The sequence below is a fragment of the Camelina sativa genome, chromosome 5 (assembly GCF_000633955.1).
Source record: "Camelina sativa cultivar DH55 chromosome 5, Cs, whole genome shotgun sequence".
NCBI lineage: Eukaryota > Viridiplantae > Streptophyta > Magnoliopsida > Brassicales > Brassicaceae > Camelina > Camelina sativa.
The window spans coordinates 5,795,167-5,819,767 of NC_025689.1; the positions used below are offsets into that span (position 1 = coordinate 5,795,167).

General features: G+C 36.9%; 8 protein-coding genes across 16 annotated transcripts in view; 2 read left to right on the plus strand and 6 right to left on the minus strand.

Moving 5' to 3' along the window:
- LOC104785701 (mitochondrial substrate carrier family protein B-like) lies at positions 132–2,370 on the plus strand. Its single transcript, XM_010510962.1, has 7 exons — positions 132–480; positions 761–937; positions 1,032–1,181; positions 1,300–1,401; positions 1,487–1,557; positions 1,679–1,746; positions 1,841–2,370. Exons 1-7 carry the CDS (start codon positions 274–276, stop codon positions 2,074–2,076), a joined length of 1,011 nt encoding a protein of 336 aa, XP_010509264.1. The 5' UTR covers positions 132–273; the 3' UTR covers positions 2,077–2,370.
- On the minus strand, positions 2,470–3,525 carry LOC104785702 (protein MIZU-KUSSEI 1-like). Its single transcript, XM_010510963.2, has one exon. It carries the CDS (start codon positions 3,454–3,456, stop codon positions 2,692–2,694), a length of 765 nt encoding a protein of 254 aa, XP_010509265.1. The 5' UTR covers positions 3,457–3,525; the 3' UTR covers positions 2,470–2,691.
- On the minus strand, positions 6,457–6,753 carry LOC109133045. Its single transcript, XM_019245576.1, has one exon. It carries the CDS (start codon positions 6,751–6,753, stop codon positions 6,457–6,459), a length of 297 nt encoding a protein of 98 aa, XP_019101121.1.
- On the minus strand, positions 7,056–12,836 carry LOC104785705 (protein RETICULATA, chloroplastic-like). Its single transcript, XM_010510967.2, has 9 exons — positions 12,776–12,836; positions 12,566–12,576; positions 8,418–8,954; positions 8,247–8,345; positions 7,950–8,170; positions 7,790–7,859; positions 7,619–7,698; positions 7,473–7,537; positions 7,056–7,380 (listed from the first exon to the last, which is right to left on the minus strand). The coding sequence occupies exons 3-9, from the start codon at positions 8,952–8,954 to the stop codon at positions 7,187–7,189; spliced, it is 1,266 nt and encodes a 421-aa protein (XP_010509269.1). The 5' UTR covers positions 12,566–12,576; positions 12,776–12,836; the 3' UTR covers positions 7,056–7,186.
- Positions 9,463–10,204, minus strand: LOC104785704 (lipid transfer-like protein VAS). Its single transcript, XM_010510966.2, has 2 exons — positions 9,839–10,204; positions 9,463–9,742 (listed from the first exon to the last, which is right to left on the minus strand). Exons 1-2 carry the CDS (start codon positions 10,167–10,169, stop codon positions 9,726–9,728), a joined length of 348 nt encoding a protein of 115 aa, XP_010509268.1. The 5' UTR covers positions 10,170–10,204; the 3' UTR covers positions 9,463–9,725.
- Positions 10,540–12,575, minus strand: LOC104785703 (protein RETICULATA, chloroplastic). Its single transcript, XM_010510964.2, has 7 exons — positions 11,987–12,575; positions 11,798–11,896; positions 11,456–11,676; positions 11,286–11,355; positions 11,123–11,202; positions 10,966–11,030; positions 10,540–10,872 (listed from the first exon to the last, which is right to left on the minus strand). Exons 1-7 carry the CDS (start codon positions 12,563–12,565, stop codon positions 10,679–10,681), a joined length of 1,308 nt encoding a protein of 435 aa, XP_010509266.1. The 5' UTR covers positions 12,566–12,575; the 3' UTR covers positions 10,540–10,678.
- LOC104785706 (serine/threonine-protein kinase ATG1c-like) lies at positions 14,110–18,659 on the minus strand. Of its 9 annotated transcripts, none has more exons than XM_010510969.2 (13): positions 18,209–18,659; positions 17,859–17,976; positions 17,700–17,758; positions 17,375–17,439; positions 17,087–17,180; positions 16,929–17,009; positions 16,724–16,832; positions 16,273–16,345; positions 15,805–16,190; positions 15,365–15,717; positions 14,982–15,270; positions 14,834–14,904; positions 14,110–14,682 (listed from the first exon to the last, which is right to left on the minus strand). In XM_010510969.2, exons 1-13 carry the CDS (start codon positions 18,443–18,445, stop codon positions 14,419–14,421), a joined length of 2,199 nt encoding a protein of 732 aa, XP_010509271.1. In that variant the 5' UTR covers positions 18,446–18,659; the 3' UTR covers positions 14,110–14,418. The 9 variants fall into 9 exon arrangements, with proteins under 9 accessions (XP_010509271.1, XP_010509270.1, XP_019101260.1 ...); XM_010510968.2 differs by having other exon boundaries at positions 15,365–15,720; positions 18,209–18,651; XM_019245714.1 differs by having other exon boundaries at positions 14,542–14,682; positions 14,834–14,917; positions 15,365–15,720; positions 18,209–18,651.
- Positions 24,415–24,601, plus strand: part of LOC104788929 (glycine-rich protein 23-like) — a 551-nt gene continuing 364 nt past the window's right edge. Inside the window, exon 1 of the mRNA XM_019245210.1 lies at positions 24,415–24,595. Coding sequence (XP_019100755.1) covers positions 24,415–24,595 — 181 coding nt within the window. The remainder of the gene's footprint in view (positions 24,596–24,601) is intronic.

The following is a 24,601-nucleotide window of genomic DNA, read 5'->3' on the forward strand; positions in this document are numbered from 1 at the left end:
AAAATAAAAAAGACAAGTTGAGTGAAATCGAACGGTTGACGTATATTCCGCGGATCTTTGTTGTTTTACCAAAATACCCTTCTCCTTCTCCAAGCAAGATTTAGGGTTTCTCTCAAAGAGTTTACCTTTTCTCCCTCTTCTCTCTCTTTCTCTTTCATGTCGATGTCTCCGATATCCATCGTAATTCAATTTCCTTCAATTGATGTGACCTTCGATTCAAAATCCACCAACCCAGAATCGGGTTACTCATAGAAAAGAGTGATAGTGAGAGATATGAATGTTGACGCTAGAGTCGGTGTGGCGGTGGATGGAGCACAGAGTGCTCTGAACGCTGCAACCACTGTTCATAGTAGCGTCGTCCCGCAGATTAATCCGCAGGGACAGTTAGGCACCGTCCAGAATTTACTTGCTGGAGGTATTGCTGGCGCCTTTAGCAAGACCTGTACTGCTCCTCTTGCTCGCCTCACCATCTTGTTTCAGGTCTGGTTCGAGATTTGAGTTTCTTTTTTCTCGTTTCGTCAATGTGGGTATCACATAGAATTTGTAAAAATTGAGTCTTTTTTGAACTTGGTATTGAGGTTTTGGATTAGGAATTTTGATGTGAGGGTTTAAGAACATTGAGTGAGCTCATGAAGTCATTAGTCATGTATAATTCGTTTTGTCCTTTTGGGTTTTATCACACATTTTGACACTCGTAGCAAAGTTCGAGGCTTTATTTCTTGTGTTTTTATTAAGAAGGTTGTTGTCTTGTCTTTTACAGTTGCAAGGCATGCAAGCAGAAGGTGCAGTGTTAAGCCGTCCAACCTTATGGTGTGAAGCTTCTCGTATTATCAACGAGGAAGGATTTAGAGCCTTTTGGAAAGGGAATATGGTTACTGTAGCACACAGGATTCCCTATACTGCAGTAAACTTCTATGCATATGAAGAATACAATAAAGTGAGTTGCATTCTATCTCTAATATGTGTTTTCTGTAACCTTTTATTACCATGATTTGTCACTCAGCCTCACAATGCCTCCTTTGTTTTTGCAGTTTTTCAATTCAAATCCAGTCGTACAGAGTTTTATAGGAAATAGGAGTGGCAACCCGATTGTGCACTTTGTTAGTGGTGGCTTGGTTGGAATTACAGCTGCTTCAGCTACCTATCCCCTCGATCTTGTCAGGACCCGTCTTGCTGCACAGGTAAATTGGTTTCTTATCCTTAAAATTTTGTGTTTCTTCTTGAATATGATGTTTGAAAGCTTTATTTATTTCCTTGATCTAACCAGTTGTATTTTCATGGCTATGTGATCCTTCCCAGAAAAATGCAATGTATTACCAGGGTATTGGGCATGCTTTCCGTACCATATGCAGAGACGAGGGACTTCTGGGTCTGTATAAAGGACTTGGTGCTACATTGTTGGTATGCTTTGTTTACTTTCCCATTTTCTCTTGTGCAAACTTTGTTGGTTCTTTAACTTCTTCTTGGTACATCTTTTGTGATGCAGGGTGTTGGGCCAAGTCTTGCTATCAATTTCGCTGCGTATGAGTCTTTGAAATCATGTTGGCAGTCTCATAGGTAAAAGTCGTCAATAACTGGGAATTTTCAGTTACTTTTGCACTCCCTATTGAGTTTATTTGTTTTGTTCAGATGCTAACTCATCATACTTATATTACTATTTTCTTTGAAACTTCTTCAGGCAAAATGATTCGAAAGTGCTTATTGGTCTTAGTTGTGGAGGTCTAGCTGGAGCTGTTTCTTCAACAGGTTTACTATTCCACCTGACCTTCTCTCTGCGTTATAGTTTTTAGCTTCAATACATATCTGCTTCTTACTATATGCATGCCCATAATTTTTGTAGCTACATATCCATTGGATCTTGTGAGAAGAAGAATGCAAGTGGAAGGAGCTGGTGGAAGAGCGCGAGTATATAACACTGGACTGTTTGGAACATTCAAACACATATTCAAGTCAGAAGGCCTCAGAGGGATTTACAGAGGAATATTGCCTGAATATTACAAAGTGGTTCCTGGCGTTGGTATCCTCTTCATGACAATGGAGGCTTTCAGGATACTCTTAACTTCTCTCCCCAATTGACAACTTGCACTTATACTTTAGAGTTAGTATAAGAAAGGAACAACTTGGTCATCTTTTCCAACGCTTTTGGTAGTAAATTTTCTTCTTCTTACTGCCGTGAAAATATAGAGAAATTTTTCCAGTGTGTAGGGTTAGTCACTTAGTTGCACTTGGGTGTTAAAAACATTCATATTTACACTGTTCCACGTGAGCATATCTACTGAGAATAACATTTGTGTCTTGTTCTTTCTCTGTTTGCCATCATGTTCACACATTCTAATGATGATATACTTATGTAAGTTTTTGTTTGCTTCACATCCTGTGTTTTTGTATTTATAACAAAGATGAGATTTTAACAGTCCTCCAAATGAGAACATTTTGTTACTTCCAAAAAAGATTACAACTCCTCAAGAAAATCTTGAAACAATCATCAGTCTTTCTAACAAAGAATGTTTTACAAAGATCAAGAACTCAAATCCAAAAAGACCCACAAGGAACTATCTCATCAAGAACTCTCAAAATCCTAAAACACTAAAGAGACCTAACTCATCTGTCTTCACAAATCTCTGAACCCGAACAAAAAAACCAAAACTTTATGAAAAGGATTCATAAGTTATAATACCCCAAATGGCCAATTCAACTAGACGTCCTGAGCAAGAAGATACTGAGTTCTTGAGCCGAGTTAGCATCCGGGTTAATGAGATGAAACGACTCGGAGTCAGAGCTACCAACAACATGCTCATAATTGGCCCTCATATACATAACCTCATCAGCATCCGAATCACCCGACCCGGATCCAGAAGGCAACACACCCGCACCAACCGTCATCGACTCCAACCTCTTCAACATCATCCTCGTCTCTTCATTAGCGCTTCTCCTCACAGCAAACCCTAGCTTCCTCCCGTTACAAAACATCGTCCAAACGGGTACGGATCTCAGCAAACACGACTTCAACTCGGGTCGGGTCGGACACTCCAAAGCAACACGAACGAGACCCGAACCCATCTCCTGAACCAACTGGCTCGTAGCTATAGAAAGCTCGAGGAGAAGGATTGGTTTAACAGAGAGACGGTCGTGCTGAACGCAGAACCACACGTGTCCTTTTCTTCTACCAAATATAGTACCAATCACCATCGTCTTGGAAGGTCTCTGCGGCACAGTCACGGCGGAGAGGTTGTAGTAGTCGTCGGAGGCGGCGGAAGTAACTACAGCCTCAGAGGAAGAGGCGGATGAAGAAGCTGAATCTTGAACGTCGATGTCGTCTCTAAGGGAAGTGCTGAGACGTTTCTTGGAAGCTCCGATGGAAGTTGTTGCTCCTCCGGGGAACGATACGGTGGTTGGATTCGTCTGAGGTGTGATACATGGAAGAAGAAATCGACGGAGTGAGTCGATTTTGGTCATCTCTTCTTTATTTCTCTTTGGAAAGATGAAATGAGTTTTTTGTTTTTTTTGTTTTCTTTTTCTGAGAGTTTGCAGAGAGAAATCTGAAAAACTCTGTTTCTTGTGTTTGCTTTTTATATAAAGGAAGCGCGAAACAGAGAAGAGAGAGAGAGAGAGAGAACAAGAGAAGATCCGTTGTGGGCTTTGACTGGGTTTTGACTGTGTTTTACACGTGGATTTTTGTGGATTGGACACGTGGAAAGTGAATCTTGGATTCTTTGTTTCTTTTCTGAAAAAGTTTTTTTTTTTTTTTTATTATAGGTGATGAATTGATGATTATGGAAAAATGTTTCACCGGTGAATCGGAAACTCATTTGGTCAGTTTTTGTTTTGTTGCTGTGACTTTACGGTACGGTCTATGTATGATGTATCGCAATTACTACTGCTTAACGTTTTACAAAGTGAAAGAAGAAGAAAGCTTTAGAAAAAAAAGAGTTATCTTGTGCTGATTTCAAGAAATTGGTCAAATACTATATTTGTGTCTCACTTTGACAAAAGAAAAAAAAAGAGAGATAATAGATACCCTCTTCTTTTTTTATTAAACTGTCGTTTTAAAGTTTTCTTTTTTTTTTTTGGCTTAAAAAGAAGAATATAATAAGTTTACATTTCCAATAGTCCATTTCCAATATGATTTTTGGAACTAGATCTATTACTTTACTCTCCTTATTTTGAAAAAAAAAACTTAATAGTACTAAGTTAACTCATTATCATCTAATCTATGGTAGTATAATCTTATGGTTTGACTAAGTAACAACATATATGTATTTTGGTAGAGTTACGACATATATGTAGCCATGTAGGAGTATTAGTTTCATAAAATGTGTGAAAAAGTATTAGAGAAAGCTTATGAGAGGAGTGGGCAGCTAAATCAGAAGCAAAACAAACATGCACAATGTCACCATATTAAAACAGAGATTCATCTCATAGTATCTAATAAAATATGCATACTCGTATATAGTTCAAGGTTATAGATTATTAATAAGGATATGAGTATATGTCAAAGAATCAATTAAAGCTTTAGAGATACACATCAATCATGTTAAGTTACTAGCAAAACCAGATAGCGGAATCTCTTATCTATTTCATTGATCCAGAACAAGAACCTGCTCTTCAAAAGCCCTTTCAGATTATCAATAGAAATGTCACAAGGGGGGACGCTCAAGAATTTGATAATGGGAACTCAGGCATTCCGAACAAATTCTAGGTCGCGACACAGACCTGTTTTAATTTATTGTTTGCATGATATTGGAGGTGAGACAAATCGCGCGCCACATGAAAAACAAAGTACTTGAACTATATAGTAGAAAACTTTCTTTTTAAGTATAAGGCAAAAAGCAGTGAATCATATATAAAAGGAACTAGGAAAGAGTAAGCTGCCTGAATCAACATTCTTTTGCAAGGCTTGATACAACCACAAAGCAACTCTTGTTTATCCGTCTTGCTCACAGGAGAACTCCTGAATATGTCAAGAGAGATATCCAAGTCTCCCCATTGTGTGAAGAGGTTTGACACAAACGATCCAAATGGTTGAACAGTAGCACCTAACAACAATATATACCAGATCAGATAAATATGGGAGATTTTCATTCTAGTTACAGAACAAGAATAGTGAATGGGAAAGAGTAACAACATTGAACAACTTTTACTGTTCTGCAATTAAAACCTTGAGTAGAGATTACCTTAACTGAAAGCTCTAACTTTTATTTAAATCTTTCCATAATTTGATATTTTATTAATTTATCGATACATTAATAATTTATAATTTGATCTTTTATTAATTTATCCATGAATTATTAATTATTAATTTATTGATAAATTAAAATCTCTATAAGAGGTCCTAACATTATTAATTTATAGAAGATTTACTATACTTGCATATACCTAAACATGCTTAATTTAATAATATTTTGAAGATCATATTGAACAAACCACATTGCACAAGTAATGTGCATTATTATATATAATTAACCTCAATTACGACAAGTATTTGCTACTAAGTTTTTGAATTTTATGTATTTTAGTTCTCAATTCCGTTTCTGTTATAAAATTTTCTTTCAACAAAAAGTGTTTGGCTTTCACTGTTCCATACTCTACTACTTTATAATCCACTTTGTAACACTGACCTCATCAAAGAAGATTATGCATGGTGAGCATGTCCTAGCACGACTGAATCCCTAGTATCCTTTTCGGTCTCTCCAACATACTTGTTCAGATGCTCTGGACCCTATACATCAATAATATGAAAAAGCTAGAAAGTCAGAAAAGATCAAAAAGTTTAAAGTGTTTTCAGCCTCCATACGCAAAACATAAATTATCCAAAGGAAACCTAGATGTGGATATAGTTGACTCCTGCCTCGTTAGCAACCGCCTGTGCAACCAAAGTCTTACCACAACCTGGAGGTCCATAGAGTAAAAAAACCCGTCTCTAAGCAACGTTCGAATCCCTGAAAATGAGATGAACTACGCCTTAATAAGGCACATCATAGAATGCAATATGTGTGTATTCTTCTCAATTATCAAGCACTACCTTGTCTCAAACCACATTAAGATAAAAGAAGTCACTAGCCAAATTCTTTGTTTACTTAATTGATTATTACCTTGCATTTTTTCCGGAAATTTAATGGTAAAATAACATGGTCATTAATTAAACTCCTCTCTTAGATGATCAAGTTCAAGGCCACCAACATCATCCCACGTTACATCAGGCCTAGTAGAGAATCGTTCTCTAGCTAAACTAGGTTGAACTTCTCTAGCTAAACTAGGTTGTAACTTAACAACCCTAAGGATATCTATAGTTCACATTTCTCCTCTACAAAGGTAAGTGATTTATGGAACAATGTAACCTGCAAAGAATCATAAGGCAAGAATAAGTGTGTGAAGTTCATGATGTATTTATTATACTATGAGATTTAGAACGAATACATAAGTCCACATTGCTTGACAGCCTGACGGTTGCGGATGTTACAGCGTTTTGGGAACACCTATTGCGATTCCAGGACTGATTCCAGATCTCTTGGCTAAAGGAGAGAGCATGGCAGCACAATGGCAACGAGAATTGGTTCTAATAAGAGCACCAACTTTGGAACAGAAAACGGGTAGAACCTTACCCCGCGGGTTCTTTGTGGCAGGCAAACACGGGGTTAGGCTAGCCGCGGCTTGACCAATAGTCATGCGACCACATTCACCAGCCGCCTCAGTGGAAGCGAGTGTGATCAGAAGACTCATCAAATCCACTGCAACAAACCTACAACACTTCATGCTTCTTTTATTCTTCTTGTTTTGTTTAGTGATGATTCTTATATAGTAAGATGTGTTCAGTAGGGTGGTTGTGTTTTCTTGACGTGTACCGTTAAACTGGACCTTTTCCCATTCTGTAATCATTTGGTTTTATGCTTACATTGATTTAGATTTCTTGCGTCTTTGTTTTTGTTTCTCTCCTTACTTTTCTTTCAACAACTTTGTGCACTCTCTAAGTGTGTTTTCATTTCACTGCCTATCACCTACTTCGTATTCATTGCTTCAAATTTGACACTCTTAACTTACTAATTTAGACAACGCTATAAGGATTTTATATTGGATCTAACAACGGAAAATTAATGTAGTTGAACAGATGGAAAATAAACCGAGTAGGCTACAACAATATATAATTTCTTCAAATAAGACAACACTAACAAGAGTTTGGGTTGTGTTCTCACTGACAACCGCTCAATCTTGCCCAATCCACATACTGCATTCCAGCGTATATGTTATTGGCCAACCGTACACCAACGGTGAAGGCCACAGCTGCCGGAGGCACTTTCTTGGCGAAAGGAGATTTTTCTACCACTCTCTCTAGACCATTGATGATTTGATAACGAGTATTCGAAGAAACACTCAAGAATACACCTGCAATCAATTCACCAATTGTTGTGGAGATTAATGATTTAGCAAAGTGAAAGTGATTTAAGGTAGAAAAAGCTATAATGTTATATATATACCCCAGAGAGCTGCAGTCTTGATTAGTGGTGGTACAGGGATGCTCTCTTCTGATTTATTCATGTTTCTGAGAGAAGATAAATGACAACAAAAATGTAAGCTAAATCCAAAAATTTAATTTAAGTTACCCTTTTGATTCGGTGTGTACCGTTTTGCAGTCATTATTAGATTTGTGATGCCTTGTCCTACAATGCCACATCCAAACCCAACTGCACCATACATGATACCCTGAAAAAAATGTGAACAAATATTGATCAGCAGCAACAGCAAAAGAAATCATGGAGCAATTGTGTAGACAGAGATTGTGAAGTTTAAGTACCTTGTAGAAGTATGTAGCAAGCCTCTGTTGAGCTGAAAACCTACATCCTGGTCTTTCAGCTTCAAACACGCTGCATAAGTTCAACTTCTCAAAGTTTAGTAACCGATCAGTTACAAGATGAAAGATGTAAGTAGTATATGAAAGATTGAGGGATGTACACCTGCTAGGAAGCGCATTACAAGCAAAAGCCATGCGTCCTAAGAAGCCAGATGATGCAGATGGTTGTCCAAAACGGACATAAGGCGCCAACATACCAACCAGAGCAATATCGACCGCAGTTGCAACCAATAGATGAGAAACATACAACTCAAACTCTGCCCAGAAATCCTTCCCTCTCTTTTGAACTTCAGCAATAGTGGCACAACAAGAATCAATGACTATCTGAAATAGGCATATCAAAATGCTTATTATGTTTTCAATGCAAGCATGGTAAATATGGCAGGAGTGCATGCCTTACCTCAGCTCCTATCTTAAATAGGAAAGATGGATCAGCCAACATTCTGTTACGAAACATAGACCATGATCTTATAGCAAACCCAAGCAGCCCAGCTGAGCTCTAAAAGCAAACAAATCCAAACTCAGAACTCTTCTCCATAACCAGAAGAAATAAGAGTAGTGAAACATGTACCTGCAAATCCAAGTACCTAAAGAGCAGCACTTTGCGGATTCCATAGTTCTTAGCAGCTTCTAACATATCAGATGGAAGAGTAGCTCCTTGAGCTTCAGTCTCCTTCATGACATCTTCAAATTTCAAAAGAGGTCCAAACTCTTTTTCTTCGTAGTCTTCGCCACCACCTTCTTCTCCTCCTCCTCCATTACCACCATCATTACCATTAAAGCCATCACCAACATTACCATCATCATCATCTAAATTCTCAGGCTGATCATCAGTTCCCAAGTTTCTAACATTTTCTTTCCCTAAGTTGCTATCACTACCTTCTAGTATTGTTTGTTTAGTAGAAGCCGCAACACTATCACCAGATAGCGGCTCAACAGGGGACTGAGACATATTAACCATCAAAAGAGTCGACCTTTGCCTATCTCTAATCCGCAAAACAGGCACTTTCATTGCCTTCACCGAATCTCTAAGTACAAAGTCTCGATTACAAATCCCTAACGTAGAGATCTTGTTTGAGAATTGACAATTCATTCCACATCCTGCCATTTTTTTCTTTTTTGTTTTCTAGTTTCTGTTACAAGTGAATGAAGAAGAAGAAAGCTTTGGAAACAGAGTTATCTTTTCAAGAAATTGGTCATATAGACAAAAACAAAATACATAACATTATTTGTGTTTCACTTCGACAAAAAAAAATTAAATAATTAAAAAGACTATATAATAGTTTCTGTTACCCTCTTTGTTTTTTGAAAAAACGTTAAACTGTCGTTTTCGTTAAAGTTTTATTTTTTTTATTTTTGGGCTTCAAAAGAAGAATATACTATATAATAGTTTATATTTCCAATAGTCCCTTTCCACTTCCAGTATGATATTTTGGAACTAGATTTATTTACTTTACTCTCCTTATTAAAAAAAAAGCTTATAGTACTAAAGTTTAATTTAATCTATGGTATTATTATTACTAAGTAACAACATATAGTATGTAGGAGTATTAGTTTTGCATAAAATGTGTCAAATAGTATTAGAAAGCTTATGAGAGGAGAAGTGGACTGCTAAATCAGAAGCAAAACATGCACAATTTCACCATTATTAAAACAGAGATCCATCTCATAGTACATAATATAAATATGCATTATTAGTTCTCATATATAGTGCAATAGAAAGTTAAAAAGATTTTTAAAAGGATTTCTATAGTTCACATTTCTCCTCTACAAAGGTAAGTGAAAACATTTATTTAATTAAAATCTTCAGAACTCCTCTTCATTTTGATCCAAACAGCTAGCTGTTTATTCCTTCATAATACGGGGAAGCCATAGGGATTTATGGAACAATGTAACCTGCAAAAAGAATCATAAGGCATAAAACAAGTGAGAGTGAAGTTCATGAATGTATTTATTATACTATGAGATTTGTTAGAATAATCGAATCCATACGTCCACATCGCTTGCCAGCCTGACGGTTGCGGATGTTACAGCGTTTGGGAACACCTATTGCGATTCCAGGATTGATTCCAGCTCTCTTGGCTAAAGGAGAGAGCATGACAGCACAAAGGCAACGAGGATTGGTTCTAATAAGAGCACCAACTTTGGCACAGCAAACCGGTGGAACCTTACTCCTCGGGTTCTGTGTAGCAGGCAAACACGGGCTTAAGCTAGCTGCGGCTTGACCAATTGGCATGCGACCACACTCACCAGCCGCCTCAGTGTAATTCAATGTGATCAGAAGACTCATCAAAGCCACTGCAACAAACCTACAACACTTCATGCTTCTTCTTTTATTCTTCTTCTTCTTGTTTTGTTGAGTGTCTTAGTTAGTGCTTTGATGATTCTTATATAGTAAGATGTATTTAGTGGGGTGGTTGTGTTTTCGTGACGTGTACCGTTAAATTGGATCTTTTCCCATTCAGTAATCATTTGGTTTTATGTTTACTTTGATTTAGATTTCACCATCTGTTAAGTGTTTAGTCGTATGATTTCTTACGTGTTTGTTTTTGTTTCTCTTTTAACTTTTCTTTCATAAAACAAGGTTTCAACAACTCTTTGCACTCACTTGATGAACATTTCACAGCCCATCATTACCTACTTCGTTAACATTGCTTCAATTTTGACACTAATTACTGATTAGACTATAAAGATTTCGAGCTAAAATTTTTGTATTATTGGATCTAACAACGGAAAATGTAGTTGAACAGATCGAAAATAAACCGAGTAGGCTACAACAATATATGATTTCATCAAATAAGACAACACAAATAAGAGTTTTTGGTTGTGTTCTCACTGACAACCGCTCAATCTTGCCCAATCCACAAACTGCATTCCACCGTAGATGTTATTGGCCAACCGTACACCAACAGTGAAGGCCATAGCTGCCGGAGGCACTTTCTTGGCGAAAGGAGATCCTTCAACCACTCTCTCTAGACCATTGATGATTTGATAACGAGTATTCGAAGAAACACTCAAGAATACACCTGCAATCAATTCACCAATTGTTGTGGAGATTAATGATTTAGCAAAGTGAAAGTGATTTAAGGTAGAAAAAGCCATATATATTATATATATACCCCAGAGAGCTGCACTCTTGATTAGTGGTGGTACAGGGATGCTCTCTTCTGATTTATTCATATTTCTGAGAAAAGACAATGACAACAAAATGTAAGCCAAATCCAAAAAGTTTAAGTTACCCTTTTGATTCGAGCAAGCGGAAAGAGGTATGTATACCGTTTTGCAGTCATTATCAGATTTGCGATGCCTTGCCCTATGATGCCACATCCAAACCCAACTGCACCATACATTATACCCTGAAGAAATGTGAACAAATATTGATCAGCAACAGCAAAAAGGATATGGAGCAACTGTGACGGAGATTGTGAAGTTTGATTACCTTGTAGAAGTATGTAGCAAGCCTCTGTTGAGCTGAAAAACTACATCCTGGTCTTTCAGCTTCAAACACGCTGCATAAGTTCAACATCTCAAAGTTTAGTAACCGATCAGTTACAAGATGACAGACGTAAGTACTATATGAAGATTTAGTATCTTTTTTGAGGGATGTACCTGCTAGGAAGTGCATTATAAGCAAAAGCCATGCGTCCTAAGAAGCCAGCTGATGCAGATGGATGTCCTAAACGGACATAAGGCGCCAACATACCGACCAGAGCAACATTGACCACAGTTCCGACTAATAGATCAGCAACATACAACTCAAACTCTGCCCAAAAATCCTTCCCTCTCTTTTGAACTTCAGCAACAGTGGCACAACACGAATCAATGACTATCTGAAATTACATATCAAAATGCTTATTATTTCTTAGATGCAAGCATGGTATTGCATATCCAAATGTGAATGTACAAGGAGAAACTATTTCCTTAATGAAAATTTTGGCAGGAGTGCCTTACCTCAACTCCTATTTTAAAGAGGAAAGATGGATCAGCCAACATTCTGTTACGAAGCACAGACCATGATCTTATAGCGAACCCAAGCAGCCCAGCTGAGCTCTAAATCCAAAGAAATCAAAACTCAAAACACTCTTCTCAAACGCTATTATCTCCATAAGCAAAACAAAATAAGAGTAATGAAACATGTACCTGCAAATCCAAGTATCTAAGGAGCAGCACTTTCCGGATCCCATAGGTCTTAGCAGCCTCCAACATATCAGATGGAAGAGTAGCTCCTCGAGCTTCAGTCTCCTTCATGACCTCTTCAAATTTCAAAAGAGGTCCAAACTCTTTTTCTTCGTAGTCTTCGCCATCATCACCTTCTCCTCCTCCTCCTCCTCCTCCATTTCCACCTCCTCCACCATTGTTAACTCCCCCATTACCATCATTACCATTAAAGCCATCACCAACATTACTCTCAGGCTGATCATCAGTTCCCAAGTTTCTAACATTTTCTTTCCCTAAGTTGCTATCATCATCACTCTCTACTTTTATTTGTTCTGTAGCCGCAACACCACCACCACTAGATAGCGGCTCAACAGGAGACTGAGACATATTAACCATCAAAAGACTCGACCTTTGCCTACCTCTAATCCGCAAAACAGGCACTTTCATTGCCTTGACCGAATCTCTAAATACAAAGTCTCGATTACAAACCCCTAACGCAGAGATCTTGTTTCTCACTTTCACTACACTCGAGAATTGACAATTCATTCCACATCCTGCCATTTTTCCCTCTTCTGTAAACAGAGAGATAAGTCGACAAATAAGAACACACTCTTCAATCAAAATCCAAAATTTGAAGAACAAGCTTATAAAAAAAGGCTTCTTCCACACAAGCAGCAAAAAACCCCAAAACTGTATCAAAAGGAATAAACTTGCGAAACCCCAATTGATCTCAAAGATTGAAACTTTAGCCGATGATGATGAAACCCTAACCTTTCAAATGAGAGACAAGGTCCCTGCCAAGGAGAAGAAGAACAGTCGTAAGTGACTGCAAGAGTTGGATTAGGGCCACTGGCGCTTATTTTTCTCCGGCTTGATTCTGTAGGAGGACGGATCCGGATCCGGGTAGGAGGACGGATCCAGATCCGGATAGTAAAATTTCATATCCGGCGGATTCGGATTCGGATCCGGATCCGGATCCGGATAGCACAAAAATACATTCCCGGATATCCGATATCCGACCCAGTTGCTAAATATTACAACACTATTAGGCTTATATTTGTTTGTATCTGTGGGCTTAATATACATTACTATTTTAAAGCCCAATACGAGAAAGTAGTAACAAAGTTTGTACTTGTTTGAGACGACTTACAATTAGGGTTTCACTTTTATTTTTCTCTATGCCGCCGCCGATTATGTTTTCTCCATCAACCTTCTTCCTCCATCACCAGCCTTCTCTCTATAAAACCAAGTCCCTCTAAACCTAAATTCTTAATCTCAAAAGTCAATTTCCGTAGCCGTCAGCATAGTTCTTTTAACTTTTTTTTTTTTTCATCTTCAATCATAGTTTGTTTTTGGTTTCAAATTTTTGGTTTGTTTTTTTACATTGAGAAATCAAATCGCTTTCGAAAGGCGTTGCGCTCTTCGTTTTAGGGTTTTACGTACCCTGAAGGGCGTGTCACCGGAAGCGTATAATAAAAAAAATCTTCAATCCGATCGATAGGGATTTTTTTTTGCGAATTCGGATTCGTTCGAATGAAACAAAAAATACCCTAAGATCCGATGGCTAATTTTGAACCGATTTGTTTGGTTTTTTTATCCATCGGTTAATCGTGTTTGAGAAATTTCGAAATTGATTTGGTTTTTAGAAAATTGGTTTATTATTTGTTTGCTTCATAATGGTGAACTCTCTTAGATTATTTGTGAGAGATGTTCAAGTTTCCGGAGCAAATATTAAACTGGCCAGAATTTTAACAGCTCTGTGTTTAAATTTTACCATTTTCACAGTGTTACCTGTCTTCTGGTATATTTTTTATTCACCCTACATATATTTCCCTAATTCCATTATACCTAAATTTTTTTTGTTTCAAACGTTTTCTAATCAACTCAAATCTTCAGTTTTTGTTTTCTGATTTGTAATTATGCCATAAGATTAACTATAATCATATGTTTGGTCGATTAGGGAAATGGCTAATATGAGAAGTTATCCTCCAAATTGAACAAATGGGCTTTTGATTGATTTTATCGGCCCATTTTTTTAAAAAGTCCTATTAGAATGGTTCGGAAAAGATTGATTTCATTGCACTTAAATAATGAAAAACCTAAAATCAATACAAGGATAAATTGGGTAATAAAAGATAAATAAATTGTGTTATAAACTGAACCGAACAAAAATTGAAACCTTTATCAACATGGTTCATTTCTTATATGAAAGACGTGTAATTTTGCATTTGTAGCTATCCCCCTTGATTTATCCTCAGCGTCCCTCTCCAGATTTAACCCCAAAAGAATAAGAATTATATGATTTTTGCTGTACAAAAAACAAATACATTTTTCTCTTTTAGAATAAATAATTCAAAAAAAAAAAAAAAGAACACAAGAAGAACAAGGGAACCCAAACGGAGTGAATAATGGGTTTATGATGATTGTCTGTTCATCATGGTTAATGATGATCCTTGCATCTGACCACCACCTGAACTTTTTCTGTGTGACTGCAGATGTTTTAACCTTCTGCTGAGGAAATCGATGTATGTCCTGAGACGATACCTGACTGAGTTTGTAAGAGACAATGGCGGGTTCAGAATCAGCATTGGTGCTTCTACTAGAAGAAATACCAGCAATCGCACCGCTTTCGAATATTGGTTTCCAGCGTTCTCTATATCTCCCATATACTCCTTAACCTACATACAGACAAAAGACAGTCACGCTAATGGAGTTAGAACTATATATTATGTATATGAGAATGCATAACAGACAAATTGAACTGTTTTGTTTCTAGTTTTTGGATTGTTCATCAAATTCTTTTGGGAAAAATGGCAAAGGGAAACTTACTCCTCCAAGTTTTCCAAGATCAAGGGCTGCTTCGAATATTGTCTCCATTGCATCCGGCATTTTTATATTTCCTACAACCAACTCCTTTTAAAGATCTTAAATACCTCAGAAACAGATTAGTTTAGTTTTTCTGAAAGAAGAAACATACCAGGTTCAATACTCTTGGCAAGTTCTTCAGCAAGCTCAATCTCCTGGATAAACTGCCTCTGAATCTGAGAGGACATCTCCTCCGATCCATCATGGCTGAGACCAGTAATTTTATCAGAATTGTGGGTATCGTATTTCAGGCTGCTACTTCTTAGTCTGTTAATGTCTTGGTTTGGGCTTCCTTCCAGAGCTGAAATTGCCTGAGTATGACATATGTGCAGTGCCTGTTTCCAAATTGCCAAAATCGCCAATTGTATAGAGAAGGCTTCTAGATGTTTGTCAGACTCAATCTATGCAAAGAATCATGAAAAGAATTTACTCAGAAACTCATGATGGCACGATGGTAATACATGACTACCTATAAACAGTGTAAGTTTTGCTTACCCTTTCATGAACTAATTCTGTAATTGTTGCTGCACATTTTCTCAGAGACCTGATTCTTGTCAGACTGTGAGTTGATGGCTGTTCAAAAGCATCTCCAAGATCCAGAGACCCATGAGAAGTGCTTGGGGCAGAGTTCTGACTGTTCAGGCTATCAAACCGACCAATGCTGTTGCCAGTAGCACCAATTATTGGCATGGGAGCCGTTGAACTTATGCTTCTGTTGAATAATTCTACAGGAGGAGACTTGAATGGGAAATTATACGGCTTCGACGAACCTGATGAAGATGATGGCATATCCACTGGTGGTCCAGATACGAGAACAAAATCTTGATCCATGGAGTCTTGAGAATCATCTACTGCAGAACTGATATAAGTGAGAACCCAAACAAGAAACTTTTTCATTCTCAACAGTGTAGAAAAATAGTAGAGATTCAGTTTACCTCTTCCTGGAGCAATAAGTGATCTGGAATCAGTCAATCCTGTAGGCTCCCTACGGTTTCTCCTATCCGAATTTATTTGAGTTTCAAATCTAAATCTATCGTTTTCCTCTCTTTGGTTGATTCTACTATGTTCAGAAGTATGTTCTGGATATCTTAAAGGACTAGATTCCGCCTCCCTTCTTTCAGCTCTGGTATCAACGTTAAATCCAGAGGACGACATCATTGAGGACGTCTTTTTCAAATTGGAAGGGCTCCCGTCAGGTCCACTTGAAATATCATCTAGGAAGAATGGCAAACAGTCTTCTTGAGAACTTTCTTCCATGTTTCTTGAGGGACTGCTTCCAGAAGAAAGAAAACCGTCCATTGTTCTTAACCCCAATCTACTCCTGCAGCACAGATAATTTCATCAGTACAAATGGTTGCCTAAAGGAGAGTAAAAGCATTACTCACGACAAACGTCAAATCTACCTTGAGAAATCATATGCCTGCCTGTCCGAAAGAAAAGGGTGATTAAAGAACTCTTCAAATGTCAAACGTTCCACTGCGAAAGACAAGATATTCAAGAATGGCTTGCGATCGCAATGGATACACACAGACTAGGACCATAATAAAGTGGTGTAGGAGATGAATAGAGCTCAGTGTAATCCGCTATTTAAATCACATCTCCAAGTTCTGGAACCATGAGTTACTCGGAAAACTAGAACAGTCTATACTGAAATGGCAACAGTAACAGTTTCTATTTTCAATTATGCTAATCAAACAAATAACTATGAACATGTTTGAATTGCCAGTTCAACGTGGCCACAATTCTATATACTTTTACGTTTTTTAGGCCAACACACATATGCCAATATGTCTCATGCAAAAGAATTGTAGCTTCCACTACTTCCAGCAGAATTGACTTTAAACTGATGCTGACCTGGATTACGGCGCAGTAACTTCTTACACAGATCTATACAGTCCAAACTTAAATCTCTACAGTCCGCTGGAAAATGTAATTCGGTTGATCTTATTATGTTTTGAAGCAACTGTGAAGACAAGATGGAGAATGTGTTAGTTTATGCACCAGAAGACAAACACTTGCATACACTATAGAAATCAGTGAGAGAAAGAGAATACAAAACCTGAATTTGGCTGTTTCCTGTAAACGGAGTTCTGCCTGTCACAAGTTGAAATAATATAGCACCAACACTCCAGAGATCTGCCTGTGTATTAAGCTAGATTGTAAGGAGGTCATGTTACGAGAAAAAGTCTAGGTATCCTAGTAAGAGAAAGGTATGACCTTTGCATCATATTTTTGAAGCTGCATAATCTCTGGGGCCATATACAACGGTGAACCACATAAAGTCTCTGCAAGCCCCCTAGGTTGCAGCGATCTGCATAAAGAAAAAAGTGTGATGTTCAAAATGAGGGAGGGGGTACAATAAGCATAATCCCCCAAGAAAAGCATGAAATTACCTAGAAACTCGACAATATACAATCAAAAGCAGCTGGAGCCCATTTGAAACCTTCTCTAATTCATTCATATTACACTCTTTGATCTAGTAACAAGGGGTGCTGATGACAATACCTTGCAAATCCAAAATCAGCAATCTTCAGATCTGCATCAGTTTCATCTGTGGATAGAAGAAGATTCTGTTTCAAAAAACGGAAGAACCTTAGATATTAAATTTTAACAAAGATAGAATCTCCAAGACTCTATCCCTTTGGAAAGCATGTCCAGTGAAAATAGAAGAAAACATGTTTGATTGGAAACTAACAGATCACCATTCTACAACATCCTTTCATCTTTTTGAAAGGTTTCTATCATTTGACAACGAGCTCAACTAATCTGCTTAACAACAAAAACACCTAATGCACAGAAGATCATTGAAAGGAACGAGAAGCAGACACACCTGAGGCTTTAAATCACGGTGAATAATATTATTGTCACGAAGAACTTGTAAACCAGCGGCTGTTACATCAAAAAATCGTCTGAGATTTTAAAAAAGTGGTTCTTTCAACCCAAGCAAAACAACAAAACAGAGAGTAAGTTAAGTGTAAACAGAATTTACCTAACTGCTGCATGAAATGCTTAGCAGTAGCTTCAGGAACACTTCCACGTCTCTGGACATACACAGACAAGTCACCCCCTTTGCAGTATTCCAACACTAAATGCACTTTTCCAGGAGACTGCATCACATTGCACAAAACAAAACAAAACAAACATCAACCTTCCAAAACTAGACCCAAATTTATTTCACAATTCAAGCGCTTAGTTACATGCATATATGATCCAAAATTCAACGGCAAATATCTCAAAATTGAGTAACAAAACATCTTAACAAAGCTAACTTCATTCTCAATTTCTACCTACAAACAGAGAGTCGACAAAAAATAGAAAAATCGAAACTTTAAGTTAAACCTTGATCATGTCGATCATATGGATGATGTTAGGATGATTGATCCTTCTCAAGATATAAATCTCAGACATGAGACTCTCCTGAAGCTTCTTGTTAAGTCTATCCATGGCGATCTCCTTGATAGCAACCTCAGTGCCGTCAACGCGGTGCCTCGCTTCCCAAACGACCGAGAAAGAGCCCGACCCGATTTGACGACCCATCAAGTAGTCTCCAACGACCCGACCCGTGAATTGAGCCATTTTAATTTCTCCGATAAACCGGCGCCGAGAATCTAGAGGATCGAAAAGGTTGGAGCTTTTAGAAAAAATTGAGCTGAGAGAGAAAAAGGAATCTTTTTGGAATTTTTTTTTATAAACGACCCGTCTGGTTGAATGGATTCGATTGGGTGTGTATTCGGATAATGAAGAGAGATAGATAGAGTCAGAGAGACAGAGAGGTTAATGAAAAAAATTATACTAATGTTTTTGAGTTTTTTTGGTTTATATGATAAGATCAGGAAATTAATTTAATGATTAATACTAATTAATCATTTGTTAAGATTATGTCAAAGCTTTAGTGGGAAAAAATGGGATTTGTTATGGGATAATTTGTGGTTTGAGGTTTTCCTAATTTGATTGCTTTTTATGTTGTTGATTCGAATGATTGAGGCATGAAATAGTAAAACATGTTACGGTGCGGCAAGCTCCACGGTAAACTTCTTAGTTCTTTTGTTCGTTGTGTTATTCGTTTTCTTTCCTCAAGTGTGAAAAATTGTTTAGGTGTTTGTGAAATGTCTTTCTAGTCCGAAAATTAAGTATCAAGGTTCCTGACATTGTGTGTAACTGTGTTTGGTTTTAAGTTTAACTGTGTTTGGTTTTAAACCAAAGTAACAGCGCAGAGCAGCTTTGGCTTAAATAGAGCGATCAAGATTTTTCCACGTGGCGTCTTCTGATTTGTTGTTTCATCCACGAGTTTCCCACGTCATTATTATATGAGTTTGCAAGGTTTAATAGACGAGCAACCTTTTGAATGTTACGGATTCCAAATAAGGCCCATATTTATAAATTATTAGGTTAAAGGTCCGTTTTAGTGACCATCGCTAACCAGGTTGAATTAAAATTGAAAATTAGTTCGGTTCTTGGTCGGTTCAATGAATTTGCCTCGGTTTACCAAAAACATTCTTGGAAAATGGAATTGCAAAGCCTGGAAATTAAGATCTCACTAACCTTTATTTTTTTACTTTTTTAATTATTATTTTATATATGATTCTACCGAGTATGGCTTTCTTAATGGTATAATTTTAAAAATATATATATACAGAAACAGTAAAAAATAAATATTGGTGTGGAGAAAACTAATTTCTTAGTAAACATTTGCTCTATATTGTAAAATTTCCTATTACTTTAATGAATTATAGTGGATTGAATTTTATAAACTCTTTTATAAAATTCTTTTGCAAAATAAATATATTTTGATGTTTTGATGGAAATTTTATAAGTATTATTTCCTCTAAAAAACACTTTTACGTAAATAGAAGAACCGTTCAACGTTCTTTGTTCGTACATTCCTTTTTTTAGATCCTACAGCAGCTCGCCACTGGTAAAACTATAGTTTATGACGGCATAACTAACGTGTTTTCTTTTTTCGTTTTTTATTTGGGATTTCTAGTATTCATAAGAATTTTCTCTAAGCATAAAGGTCAAATCTCGTTTCTTTAATGCTAGTTTTAATGAACCAAGTTTCTTAAAATTATTTTTAAAATTTGTTTTTTTCTAAAGTTTTTCATATTTACCATTTTTTATAACTATTTTTCTCCTTGAAAAACTAAAAATTTGAGAATATTTTTTTTCATAAAATGCATACTTAATAACAAAAACTATATCCTAAAAGAAAATGAAACCCAATCTACCCAAATATAATGTGTAAAATTGTGTTTCTAAATATAAGAAAATGGCAAATTTGAAATAATTTTAAGAGATGGCAAAATCTATAAATGCCACTCAAATAAGTCCTTATCTCATAATTAACTCTTAGTTTGTTTTTTTCTTTTACTTTCTTGAGCACAAAAGAAGAGAACAAAAAAAACATATTTGAGATTTAAAAAAAAAACATTTGAGAGAAGATGAGTTGAGAAGATGAGTTGTAAACAATATTTAGATTATATATTATTTTCGTAATAACTGGACCAAATCATAATAAACATAAGTAAAATTTATCGTTTAAATTCACATGTCAAAATATATCACAAAAAATTAAATTCTAAAATTCAAATGAATAACAAAGTAGATAATAACTGTTTACTAAATTACTAATCTTAGCAAAAGACACTAAAAAAAGGACAAGCTAAGGGACGTGACAAGCCAAACAAAAAATGTACCAAAAAGAAAATAAAGCGAACTTGACACGCCTAGGTGGTCAATACAACAAGGTCGAACGTTACAACCAAATGAGCTAGTAGACTATCAAATGCACTAATCAGTTTAAGCGAATATATATTAATAGAATGAGGCACGTGCCCACCAATCCGCCCCTGTACATGGTCGTTTTGAGTTATAATTGATTTTATTAGTATATGGTTTGGTACATACAATGCCAAATTGCCAATACAATATATCTGTGTCCAAATAATTAAACTCCTACAAGTTTTTTTTTTTTTAAAAAAAAAAAAAGAAGAAGAGGAAACAACTGATTACCAGTATACACATATTATTTACAAATAAATATTTTAAGGGGTGAAAAAAAATTACTAAAGACTAGCTATAGCTATTAGGTGAATCTCATATGTATGTTTATATAGAGAACATCGATTCATATCTACCTAGGAGTTGGACCATATCTCTCCAGTTACTTACAAACGAAGCGAAGCGAGAGAAAAAAATTTGAAGAGTAAAAAAGAGAAACGTGGCCAAAGTGATCATGGTGAATACCGATGAACCCCTATCACGAAGCCGATGTTGGTGAGTCGATATATAGTTACTACTGTGAAAATTAATTTATTTAATTGTTCTTATTATATACTTAATCAAGCTTTCAGGTTCTAAACGAAAACATATTTTGTTAAATGATGAGCTGCAGGTTGGATTCATGGGTTTACAACTTAGTCATGCACGTCCTCATCATAATAACCTGTGCTACATTGTTTTTGATTCTACGAGGCAACCCACGAGTGACGGAAACGCCCGAAGAGGATAACATCTAGAGATGAGAATTTTATCAAAAATGCCATGTACAGTATCAAACATTGTGGTCAATGCCATTTTTCTCAATTCCTTTTCCCACTTTCCACAACCCCATAACTGAAATACCATTATATCCTTCCTTATTTTTAACACAAAATTAAGAATTTAACACAATTTTTTTTTCAAAAAACAAATCTCTCTCTCTTCTCGTTCTAACCCTTCCTCATTCTCTCTCAATTTTCCATCTTCTTCTATTTCAGTGTTTCTCAGTCTGCTGTTGGTGCTACAGCACAAACTGAATCTCTTTTTTTTTTTGGTAAAACAAACTGAATCTCTTTCTGCAAAACTCCATCTGTTTCAGTCTTTAGCCTGCATATAATGGAGAAATTCTTCATCAAAACACAATTGAGACCTCCATCTGATCTATTTGCCTCTACCGTGGCAGGTGAAACCGCTAGGTCTTGTTCCAGAGTTCTTATACCCGACCGTAGGCAGACAAAACCGCAGGTCTGCAACTCCGGTGGACCAGATCCAGCTGGCCAGGTTTTTGTCCATCCCTATTATGTCCTTCGTTCTTTTTAGTGGACTATATATGTTTGGTAATGCGTTTTGTGTCCATTGCTAACAATAAAATTTGTCCACACTTGAGGTCTGCATATCTGGTGTTCGGTGGACCAGATCCTACCGACCAAGTTTTTGTCTACCACTATCAAACTTGTCCACACTGCAGGTCTCCAGATCCGATGGACCAAATCCAACCGACCAGGTTTTTGTCCACCACTATAATGTCCTTCTATCTCTTCAGTGGACCATATCCGTTTGGTTATGTGTTTTGTTTCTATTGCTAACAAAAAACTTGTCCACACTGCAGGTCTGCAGATACGGTGGACCACATCTAGTAGCCAAGGTTTTTTGTCCATCACCATTATGTTCTTCATCTCTTGAGTGGACCATAGCCAAGGTTTAATATGAAGATTCGTGTCCACTACTAACCCAAAACAATGTCCACACTACATATATTCAATTCCGGGAGACCAGATACAACAACCAAGGTTTTTGTCCACCACATTATTACAGAATGATGAACAAAATATTTACAAGCAATTAATGTCAATCTTGATTTATTTTCAAAACCTTAATTGTAAATATTAATAATCAATGATTTAATGAAAGGGTATTTTTGTCTTTTTCATATATGGCACAAAATTGAAAATGGCAGTTTTGAAAATGAAAATTGGAAAGTAGCATTTTCCACAACTTTTGTTTGGAAAGTGGTATTTCTAATCAAATTCCCTAACATCTATCCCCTTACCGCTACTGTATTAGGTTTCTACATGCTTTCAGGAGCGTTGGAATTGTTTTCAGTGCAGAACCGCGAGATAGGAATCTTTTTGGGACGCATCAGTCATGTGTTGGGCATCGTTGCCATCATCTTACTTTTCTACGTTGTTTCACCGTTAGTCGCTCTATGTGTTGGTATAGTCGCTTCTATATGGACCGTATCAGCTCTGCTCTACTCTTTGGTACAGTTAATTTGTTGGGTGGCAGCAAATGATTTCCAAGTTGATTTGAAATTTTCGTCCAACGCATGATTTATGGATGTCTTGTTTTACTTGTGATTTCTCTTCTTCTTATTATTATTATTACTTTTTTTTCATACCTAGCTAGAAGAACTTGTCTACGTTAGAGACTTGTGATTTCCAAGTGTTTTTTTTTTTTTCAACTGAAAATCAAAGTCTACCTTAAAAACCCTCATGGGAAATATTCTGACGAAAGGTCAAATTTAAGAGTTTAAAGATCGAGACTAATTGATAAATAAACAATCGAATCCCAACTTCTATAACTATTTTTTTGTTGATTGAGAATTTAAGATCTTCATGACTGCTTTATTATTATCCTCTAATGCCTACCAAATCAAAGGACACGAAATATATGTCTATGATTTCATTTCATGAACTCATATTCTACAACATTCTTTCATCTTTCTGAAAGTTCTATCAGACATGAGACTCTCCTGAAGCTTCTTGTTAACCCTATCCATGGCGATCTCCTTGATAGCAACCTCAGTGCCGTCAACGCGGTAAATTTCTTAGTTCTTTTGTTCGTTGGTATTCGTTTTCTTTAGTATGAAAAAATTGTCAAGTGTTTTGATCACTGCTGTTCATGGTTCAAAACAAATGTATTTGTTTAGTAATAAGCCATATCAGGATCACAAGTAGATCGATCGAGTCACATAAACTTCTATGAATGTTTTGTGGTTAATTAGGCGTGTCATGTATGTATTCTAAAGTGCATGCAAGTCTTATATATACAAATCCCAAAACCGAGAGTTTCACTATCCATATTTAATTTGCGTCAATACTATAATTCATGTAAAACCAAAAAAAGATAAAGATTCCACTGTCCGATTTTCCAAACAATGAAGACAGCACTTTCCTTTCTCATTCTGGTCAAGACCGAGTGAAATATATGTCACACTGATTGAACGTAAAACCAATTGGAATATAAGTCCAGTTGACCTAGTCAATCCATATCTTTATCCTATATATCCTTAGACAAAGATATATAGCTATTAATAAAGATTTATCAGAATTGGCATCAAAGATAGCAAGCATCATACGGAATGTCCTTCTTTTCAAGTTTTTCTCCCGGCCGCAATGAAAACTCTTGAATATAGGAACATATAAATATAATAGATAAAGTTTTACCCGTAATGAAAAACTTTGAACGTTGAATATAGAAACATATGAATAAATCAAAAGTCTACGATTATACTATCTTGACACGTTATTTTGTCTGCAGGCATACCTCGGCAACCAACTATATATATACACAATCGAGGGATAACTAATTGTAACGATATATTTTTGCATAAAATGGAGACATGGGTAGTAATTATAATTGCTATTTCTTCTTGTTTTGGTGTTTTCGTATTTCTTGTGGCCTTGGCTGGAGCCGGAGGCAAAGGTGGGGGTGGTCATGACGGCGGAGGAGGAGGAGGAGAAGGAGGAGGAGGAGAAGGAGGTGATGATGGAGGAGGAGATGTGGAAATGGGTGCTGGAGGAAATGGAGGTGGCGTTGGCGGTGATGGAAGTGGCGGGGGTCATGGAGGGTTTTGGTCCTTTTGGAGTGGTGGTGGCGGAGGGGATGGAGGTGGAGGCGGCTGGGGCGGAGGCGGAGGCGGCTTTGGTGGTGACGGAGGTGGTGGAGGTTTTGGCGGCGGCGGCGGGGGTGGGG